This window comes from Sturnira hondurensis, unplaced genomic scaffold (genome assembly GCF_014824575.4).
Source record: "Sturnira hondurensis isolate 20B ecotype Veracruz unplaced genomic scaffold, ASM1482457v3 Scaffold0009719, whole genome shotgun sequence".
NCBI lineage: Eukaryota > Metazoa > Chordata > Mammalia > Chiroptera > Phyllostomidae > Sturnira > Sturnira hondurensis.
In genome coordinates, this window is record NW_028082350.1 from 2,648,208 (window position 1) to 2,658,686 (window position 10,479).

General features: G+C 39.5%; 1 protein-coding gene across 1 annotated transcript in view; it reads right to left on the bottom strand.

Moving 5' to 3' along the window:
* The window catches only part of ARCN1 (archain 1 coat protein complex I subunit delta), a 29,569-nt gene extending 24,644 nt beyond the window's left edge, over nt 1-4,925 (bottom strand). The window contains exon 1 of the mRNA XM_037057450.1: nt 4,759-4,925. Within this exon, the coding sequence (XP_036913345.1) occupies nt 4,759-4,761 (3 nt within the window). The 5' untranslated portion in view covers nt 4,762-4,925. The remainder of the gene's footprint in view (nt 1-4,758) is intronic.
* Between the last annotated feature and the right edge of the window lie 5,554 nt (nt 4,926-10,479).

Here is a 10,479-nt window from a genome sequence, read left to right on the forward strand (position 1 = left end):
TCCTATTGTAATTTGATCTGCTTTTCTTTTAGGAAGACTAAGTATGATTCTTATAGAGTTGTTTTATTTATTATTTATATTTTTGGAGAGAACATTTACACTTAAAAGGAACTTTCAAGAACCCTTGGTTGTTTTACAGATGTAGAACACTAGGGTCCTGAAGTTAAATGACTTCTTCAGGACTGTTTAAAAAAATAAATCACCCATTAAGTTAAGCTTTGTTAAACAACTTTTCTCTTAATAATATTTACAATTGTTTGTGTATATTGTTCTTTGTTTTTTAATTAAATGACAACTCTCTCCTATCCAGATTTACCTACATGGGTAAGAAGGTTTCTTGTGTAAGGAAATCTGGAAATTTAGGTTTGTTTTGCTTCTACCACTAATTATATGATCTTGAATAAGTCACTTAACTACTTCTTGAAATACCCCTAAATTAGAGGTTAGCTTATATGAAATCTATAGTATCTTTTCACCCCTAATATTCTGTAAATCTAAGTATTTAAAAACTTTACAGCAACAGAAAATGTACAATACATTTACTTCACACCCACTGCTCTAGTAGAAACTACTTTGGAAATATATTTTACATGAACATCAAACTTCTGGAAGTCAAACTGCCTAACCAAAACAAATTATGTTTGTATAGTGCATGTGTGAGAGATAGAGATAGCGAACATCCTTCATCCCTACTAGTGACTGATAGAGGTCCAAGAATAACAAACAGGTCAGCATAAAAATATGCATAGTTCCCCAAAGAAAAAAGTCAAGGACATCCTCCAACCCCTAAATACTTCAGTATTAATCACTTCCAGAATTAAGCAGTCACTTTCTCCTTCATAATTCACGATCATGTTAAGGATAGTTTCTACAATGTTTTCCCGTTTGCATGATGTAATTACAGATAAAATCAGAGGAAAGATTAAAATGCAGACCATATATAAAACCTAAAACCTAGAATGCTACTCAGTGTGAGTTTTAAGCTGATCACAAGTTTCTCTTCTAAAACAAAAGCTTATAGACAAAAATAAAAGGGCATCATTTTCAGCTTCTGCAGTGAACGTCCTACTTGAAGAATAAATAAATGGCAAATCAGTGGAAACTCAAGAAAACCATTTTCAGTTTTTGACATTTCTCACATGGATGTTTCCCTTCCATACAAAAGATTTCATGTATTTATTTTTAGAGAGGGGAAGGGAGGGAGAAAGAGAGGGAAACATTAATGTGTGGTTGCCTCTCTCGTGACCCCTATTAGGGACCTAGCCTGCAACCTAGGCATGTGCCCTGATTGGGAATCAAACCAGCAACCCTTTGTTTGGTTCACAGGTCAGCGCTCAATCCACTGAGCCACACCAGCCACAGCAATACATAAAATCTTTAAATAAATAAATAAATAAATAAATAAATAAATAAATAAGGCCCCAGCCAGGTTAGACCGTCATCCCAATATACTGAGTACAGGTTCAATCCCCAATCAGGGCACATACAGGAATCAACCAATAAATACATAAATAAGCAGAACAATAAACCTATGTTTCTCTTTCTCACTCCCTTTAAAAAAATACAATAGGTGTGCAGCTGTTGTATTGTGTATGAAAAAGAGGGGGGGAAGGCAATAATTCCCTAATTGGGAAGTTATTACTGTGCAGGATTTGTTTCTCCCCCATCATGTGTAGGTCAGCCATACAAACCCAAATCTAGCTTTCTAGTAACCCATAACTTTGGGGAACTGAACTTAATGTGATCATTTATATTTAACGTGGACACTGTATTGTTTGCTTATTGCCTATACTTAAGAAAAAACAGCACTCTGTAGAAAAGCAAAGATTTTACAAATTGATATTACCATGAGACTTAGGATCAGGTTAATTAAGAAAAAGAATTAACAATGATACTTGATAAATGTTAAGAAAATAAGTACATGTTCCAATTTGTAGAAAACTAAAAAAAATTAAAAAGATGCTTTTTATATTTCATTTTCTTTCTTTTCTTTTAATATACTTCATTTTACAAAAAGTTCACCATGAGCCATTTGTTTTGCATTTGTTCATTTATTTCTCTACTAGGACTATTACAGTGTAGGACATTTTGTACTGGTTTCAGTGACTAATGCCAAAGGAAACCTATTTCTCATAAAAAGATGTATACAGCAATGGATGAATGATTAAATGTGTGATAAAACAAGTACAGTGAAATGTTACAGAACCTAGATGGTGGTTACATGGGTGTTCACTACAAAGTGCAACTTTTCTATATGCTTAAAAAAATTCTTTTTTAAGATTTCATTTATTTTTTAAAGAGAGAGGAAGTGAGGAAAAAAGAGAGGAAGAGAAACATCAATGTGCTAGAAAAACATTAATCAGTTGTTTATTGCACACCCCAAATCAGGGGACCTGGCCCACAACTCAGGCCCTGACTGGCCATCAAATCTGTGACCTTTGGTTCACAGGCTGGTGCTCCACTCAATCCAATGATCCATACCAGATTATAAATAAAATGTTAAGATAAAAAAAAATCTACTTTCAGAAGTTTTGAAACAAATTTTAGACCCACAAAAATCTTCTAAAATGTCACTTTATTTGGACATTTTTACTGTGTGGGGATATCTTCCTATGGGACCCAAAAAACACTACACAGAAATAACACTTAACATCTTAGGAGCCAACAGAGCAGAATGTGTACTGAGGTGTTGTTCTTCAGAATACACAAATCTGTGGGTTTCTAGATCATACCAAATCCCAAAATAGTTCAGAAATAGATGCATACTTACACATGACACAACTGTACATGTCCAAATAACTTGCAGGTTTTATATTTTATCACTCAACACCTAGAACTTTACCATCCCTTGGTTATCAGTCGATGTAAAATATAGCAGGTCCCCAAGCCCTGACCAGTGTGGCTGAGTTGGTTGGGCATTGTCCAGCAAACCAAGGGATCACCTGTTCCGTTCCCAGTTAGGGCGCATGCCTGTGTTGCAGATTCAGCTGCCAGTCAGAGGGGCGTCAGGGTGCTTATGATAGGCAACTGACTGATGTGTCTCTCTCACACTGATGTTTCTCTCCTTTCTCTCTTCCTTCCCCCCTCTCCATAGATTAAACAAAAATCTTTAAAATGCATATATAGCAGGTCCCCAAATAACGTTCTTTCGAGACTGTTTAATTAAAATGTTGATGAGATGACATGAGAACTCTTGTTTAAATCAGTCAGCCTATGGTAAAACTGGTTCTCTTATGTCATTTCACTTAAAGTCCCAGAACCTACTGAAGATATTAAGTGAGGAATTGCTGTACTAAGTTCCAAGAACTTTCCAATATCTTTTTATAAAGATTATCTATATTTGATTTACAAGGCTTTAATTTCGACATTAAACTTATAATATGCTCTAAAATGCACTACAAATACATCCAGGATGTAAAAGGAAAAGAAGTTTATAATCACTATCCAAATACTAAGCATTATGGTGGAAACAAAAAAACGGGATCCTGGAAATTTTATGTGGCAAACCTGCTTGATGTAATTTATGTGCCTGAAGCTGAAAAAAAACCTTTTCAGTGTTCTGAGAGCCCAAACACGAATCCCAAGTTCTCATCTAAAAGGCTATTAATAGAACTTAGTATGATTGGCACCAGATTATATTATCGCCTCTCCAGTGTGTAGGAAGATGCTTTAAATGAAATTATTAATCTACTAACAATAGGAAAAAAACTTACTATAAGAGACTGAGGGCATAAAGTGCACTAAAAAATACTTGACTAGCTCGTGTGGAACAACAGAACTTCTTCTACATCATAAATATCCACAAACTGTAGTGATAAAATAAGATTTAGTGGAGTAAGCACTGTGTTTTGTCCCATCCTCACCCACATTAATTTTTTTCCATCTCTACAATAATTGAGAACACAAAGATAACATTATCTGGGGGCAAGTAAGAGGTCCTAAAGTATAACCCCTTCTTACTGATATGCCACATACACATTTTACTTTACCTGAACAATCATTTTCTCGAAGACCAAAAGCCTGTGTTCTTTACAACTAGTTCACATTTTTTCAATACTCTATACACTACATATTCTCAATCTCAATGACGAATGGACACACTTAAATTCTGTGGAAGTAGTGGAAGGCCGCAGGGACACCTGGATCTTACAAAGTAGTGTTAGGAGTTAACTTCTTTTTGCTCCATGCCTTCTAACTTTCCTGTATCTCCCCCTCTCGAACGAACAAAAAAAATTGGGTACCCCAATTTTTGCACCAATTTTATGGGTATGGATTTCGAACATTAATGGCCTACGGAACACCGATGAGAGGAGGCAAGCTGACTACAGAAGTGGAATGCCCGGAGAGCGGTCCAGCCTGCTGAGCCTAGGCACCCATAGAACAAGCTGGACGCTGGACTTTTGCGCAGAGGATCGCAGCGTCGGGTCCAAGCACCACCATTATGAGATTCTCGCAGAGCAAAAACTCCGGTCGGTTCCAGAACACGGATCTCAACAGAGGAGGGTGCCCAATTGTGGGGGTGAGGGGTGTGGGTACTACGACAGAGGAACAGGAGTCAGGTCCCTCGGGAAGGGACACAAGGCTGCTTGTGTCTTTCCTCCAGGGAAGTCGGACACAAGGCTGCTCCCGGAGCCGCGAGGGAAGTGCCGGCTCCTGACCCTCCGGGAAGGGCCCTTCTGGCCTGAGCACAAGGCCGTCAGGAAGGCAAAGCTGGCGAGCTAGACCCGACCCGGGAATTCGGCTTGGCTCAAATCTTACCATGGTGAGGACGGTGGTGGGGCGCACTCGTGCTCGCGTTCCACTGGGGCTAGGGCTGGGACCAGGGGAAAGGGAGCACCGGCCACTCTCTACCTGCTGTCCCCCCTAACAGAAACCGCTGCCGCTTCACCTCTTGCCAAAATGGCGGCCCCGAGCCACGTCTCCAACCGGAAACGGCGTGGGTCAAAGGGCGGGGGGCGGAGCGACATGTGTAGGGGAAATAGTGCGTAGTTGGGTGGAGACCTGGCCCAGGATGCTAGGGACTTTAAGTAGCACAGGAAGTTCGAGCTTCGGCCTCTTCGCTTTTTGTCAGTGCCCTTTTAGTTTGTGACATCTGTTACAGTTTATAATGCTCTCAGCCACTATATCATTTAATATACGAAATAAGCCAGTGTGCTTAAAGGACTAGTATCAGAGTATGTAAAGACCCCTTACAATTCAACAATGAAGACACTCCAAGTTTAAAATGGGCAAAGTAGACATTTCTCCATAGTTTATACGTGTAGCCAGTAAGCACAGAAAATATGATCAACATCCTCAGAAAAATGAAAATCAAAACCACAATGAAATACCACTTTATCCCCACTAAGATGGCTACAATAATAATGTTGGTGGGAATATAGAGAAAATATAACCCTCATACACAGCTGGCGCAAATGTAAAATAATTCAGCTACTTCAGAAATAGTTTGGTAGCTCCTCAAAAAGTTAAAACATAAGACCCAGCAATTCCTCTCCTTGGTATATATACCCAAGAATATTAAAAACTTGACCAGCCCTGGCTGATGGGGCTCAGTGGATTGAGTGCTTGCCTGCAAATCAAAGGGTGGTTAGTCGGATTCCAAGTCTAGGGCACATGACTAGGTTGCAGGCCAGGTCCCCAGTAGGAGGCGCACTATCAGCAACCACACATTGATGGGTTTTTCCATCAATGGAAAAACCTCTTCCTCTTTTTCTCCATCCCTTCCCCTCTCTAAAAAATAAATAAATAAAATCCTTTAAAAAATGTCCACACAAAAATGTGTACAAATGTTTATACAAGTATTATGCATAATAGCCAAAAAAGTAGAAACAATCCAGATGCCCATAATAAGTGAATGGAAAACAAAATGTTATATTGAGGACATGAGTTTTCCCCACAATGATAACAGGAGGTAAGCTATAAATCCAAGACACATTTCAGAAACATATGTGGAGGCCCAAGCAGTTACAAAGCATTTTAACCTCGGCCACCACAAGGATCCAGTGAATGTTAACAATGGGATCCTCGGTCTTAATGGCAGGATCCCAGGAGGTTGGGAGGCTGGGTCATTTTGCAGGCCCTGGATTATTCTTCGGTCTGTCTGTGGCTCCTGGTGTTGTAATTCAGCATTGGACGAGCTCTCTGGTGTGTGGGGAGGGGAACATTTTTTTAAAACGATGAATCATAAAAAGGTATAACATACTGATTCGTTATACACATGGATGAACCTTGAAAATATTATGTTAAGTGAAATAAGTCAGTCACAAAAAAGACCACATCTTGTATGATTCCATTACATGAAATATCCAGAATAGGTGAATTCATGGAGATAGAAGGCTGCAAGGGAGTAGAAGAGGAGAGGAATGGGGAATGTAGTTTGTTTTTTGGAGTGATAGAAGTGTTCTGGAGTTCGTTACATCTTTTTTTTTAAGTGTGCGGGAATCAGGGCAGTTACTGTGCTTATGTTCATTTTGTAGGTGAAGAAAATGATGACAAACCCTGGCCAGGTGGCTCCATTGGTTGGAGTATCATCCCATACACCAAAAGGTTGGAAGTCAATCCTGGTCATGGCACATACCTAGATTGTGGGTTCCATCCCCAGTCAGTGTCTGAACCAGTGGCTTCGACGATTTCCTGAGCCAGCCTATTGGTGTTTCTTTTTTTTTTTTTAATTTTATTTACTTAGTTTTAGAGAGAAGGGAAGGGAAGAAGAAAGAGAGGGAGAGAAACATCAGTGTGTGGTTGCCTCTCTTGCACTCCCTACTAGGAACCTGGCCCACAACCCAGGCATGTGCCCTAACTGGAAATAGAACTGGCAACCCTTTAACTCACAGCCCATGCTCAGTCCACTGAGCTACACCAGCCAGTGCCGATATTTCTCTCTTATTCTTCCTTCCCCTCTCTCTCAAATCAACTAACATGTCCTCAGGTAAAAAAATTTTTAAGTGATGACGAGTTTAAAAAATTTACCCAAAGTTCTAGGCCAGTATATAAAGGAGACAAGTGTCAAATGCAGTCTTCTGACTTTGTTGGTACCGGAATTCTCCCATGGCAAAATGTCAGGCTTAGAGCATACATGATTCAGCAGTTCTTCACTATATTACTTCCATATATAATTTTATCACGGCTAACTCTACAGCATTTGCCCACTGCTACAATAGTGGGTAAAAAGCAAACTTTTATTGAGTGCTTATTTTGTGTAAAGTACTTTATACATATTATCTCTTACCCTTTACAATAATCTAGATCAAAATACTGAGGATCAAAAAAGTTAAGCACTTGCCCAGACTCAGCAAAACTAGTAAAGGATAGAACCAGGATTCAAACCCAGCTTTCCTCATTTTGACACACCTGCTTCTCTATATCTCCTGTGTGTTCCATAATGTTTACTGAGCACTTACAGTATACCAGGCACTATTCTACTCTCCTCTTTCTCCCTCCCTCCCCGCTCTCTAAAAATAAATAAATAAAATTTTAAAAAAGAAAAAAGAAGCCCTGGCCGGTGTAGCTCAGTGGATTGAGTGCGGGCCTGCGAACCACACGATCACGGTTCGATTCCCAGTCAGGGCACATGCCTGGGTTGCAGGCCAGTTCCCGGTTCCCAGCAGGGGACGAATGAGAGGCAACCATACATTGATATTTCTCTTTCTCTCTCTCTCCTTGCCTTCCCCTCTAAGATAAATAAATAAAATCTTAAAAAAAAACTTCTAAAAAAAAAGAAAAGAAACAGCTCTGGCTGGTGTGGCTCCATGAATTGGGTGCCAGCCTGCAAATTAAAGGGGCACTGGTTGTATTCCCAGTCAGGGCGCATGCCTGGGTTCTGGGCCAGGTCTCCAGTTGAAGGTGCATGAGAGACAACCACACATTGATTCCCCCCCGCCCCGCTGCTTCCATCTACCTTCCCCTCTCTTTAAATAAATAAATTTTTTTTTAAAAAAGAAAAAGCCCTGGCTGTTGTGGCTCAGTGGATTGAGTGCCCACCTGCAAAGCAAGGGGTCACTGGATCAATTCTCAGTCAGGGCACATGCCTGGGTTGCAGGCCAGGTCCTCAGTAGGGGGTGCATGAGAGGCAACCACACATGGATGTTTCTCCCTCTCTTTCTCCCTCTTTTCCCCTCCAAAACTAAATAGAGAAAATCTTAAAAAAAAAAAAAAAGAACAATATACCAGGCATTACTCTAATTACTTGATACAGATTATCTCATTTAATCCTCACAAGAATTACCTGAGATAAGAAGGAAACATTAATATTTTTATTTTATAAGGTATAAAGAGGAAAACTAGTCTACCACAGGTCTCAGGGCAAGAGAGTAGCAAAGCTAGGATTGAAACAAAGGCGGTTCAACTTCAGAATCTATACTCTTAAGTACTGCGTATAGAATTCTCACTCCTACTCACTTTGAATCTCCAGTGGCTTTCTAGTAGAATCATTATAAAGCTTCCATATTGTAAAAGGCTGCATGTCTGAAAGGGTATACTCATATGTCAAAATACATTATTTACTTTTGTTATAAAAGTACACTTTTTTTAAAAGGACAAACAAGTTCTTAATTTTTTTAAAAAGTAAAAGTTATGCCTGAAATTATTGTTTTATTTTGAAGGCTTCCAGGGCCTTCAATGTGGACCAAAAGATTTCAAAGGCCAATTGGTACGGATTCATTGGAAATGTGACATTAACTGAATTAAATTGTATAAGAAAAGCACCCCTGCAAGCCTGCTTTGTAAGTACCTTAGAGGCAGTATGTCATAATTATTAAAAGCATATAGTTGGGAATTAGACTGATCTGTGTTTGACTCCCATTTTCAGCACTTACTAACTGACTTTAGGCAAGTTCCTTTAAGTCTCCTAAGCCTCAATCAACTAATCTGTAAATTGGCAGCAACATCAGTCTCATCAAGTTGTGAAATAGGTAATATATTAATAAATAAGATTATGTAATATAAGTGCTCCTACATAAAAAGTGCTCAACAATACATATTCATTATTTTTGTTAACTTTATTTTTAGAGATGGGGGAAGGAGGGAGAAAGAAAGGGAGAGAAATGTTGATGTGATCTGTTGCCTCTCCTATAATCAGGGACAGAACCCACAACTCAGGCATACACCCTTACCAGGATTCCAACCAACCTTTCCCTTTGTGGAAAGACACCCACCCAACAGAACTACACCAGTCAGGGTAATACATATTCATTATTATTTGAAATTATAGAGGGCAAAATCATTTTATTTTTAAAAGATTTTATTTATTTATTTTTAGACAGAGGGGAAGGGAGGGAGAAAGAGGGAGAGAAACATCAATGTTTGGTTGCCTCTGGCACACCCCCTACTGGGGATCTGGCCCCAAACCCAGGCATGTGCCCTGACTGGGAATCTAACCAGGGACCCCTTGGGTCACAAGCTCAATCCACTGAGCCACCAGTGGGGGCGACAAAAAATTTAAATGTTTGCAGTTCCATTTTCAACCAGAAGCGTCTCAGAAGATGCGTTTCTCATCCTCCTTTTTAAAGATACTTTGCTGCTTTCCTCTGGCAGGTTTTCAGGGTCAAATTCCCAGTATTCTTTTGTTTCTCTCCCTCTTTCTGACTTCCAAAAGCAACTATGTCTGTATTTTAAAAAATATATTTGTTCCTTACATCTTTATTCACGTCTTCCGTTCTTCAACCACCCAATGAGTATTTTTAAAGCACCTAATTTGTGCAACGCATTGACACTATGATCTTTTTTAAATGTACAGAAGATTTATTTTATGTTAAAAAATATTTTATTTATTCATTTTTAGGGACAGGGGAAGAGAAGGAGAAAGAGAGGGAGAGAAATATCAATGTGTGATTGCCTCGCGTACTCCCCCAATACTGGAGACCTGGCCCACAACCCAGGCATGTGTCCTGACTGGGAATCAAAATGGCAACCGTTTGGTTTGTAGGCTGCGCTCAATCTACGGACCCACACCAGCCAGGGCCTGAAGATCTTAAAAATTGATGAGACACAGACTCTGACCTAAAGAACCTCAGTCTTCTTTAGCAAATAAAAATATGGACAGCCGATTAAAGTGTAACCTCAGATAAATAAAGAATAATTTGTTAGTGTATGTCCCATGCATTGAATACATTAAATACAGGGACAGTAGTGGGACTATTCCCTTAGAGATTTTGCTTAAATTCTGATTAGACTGATTTAGAAGTACTGCATGACCAATGGTACTTCTCCTAGGGAGGAACATGCACAAAGTATTTCCAGATTGAAGAGCTAACTAGCTACATGAACCTAAATTCATCACCCAGCTTTGCTACCCGTGGCCGCAGGATGCCGCCACAAACACATTAAATGCAACTACTAAAACCGCAGACAAACAAGCGATTTGATTGCCCAGAAAAGCTTTTCCCGACACGCTCTAGAACCTTGGATCCCTTGCTGGAAGACCTGTGACACGAGAGTAGAGAAGTTCTCGCGAGAGTGAAAGTAAGTCCCGCGATTTTACAA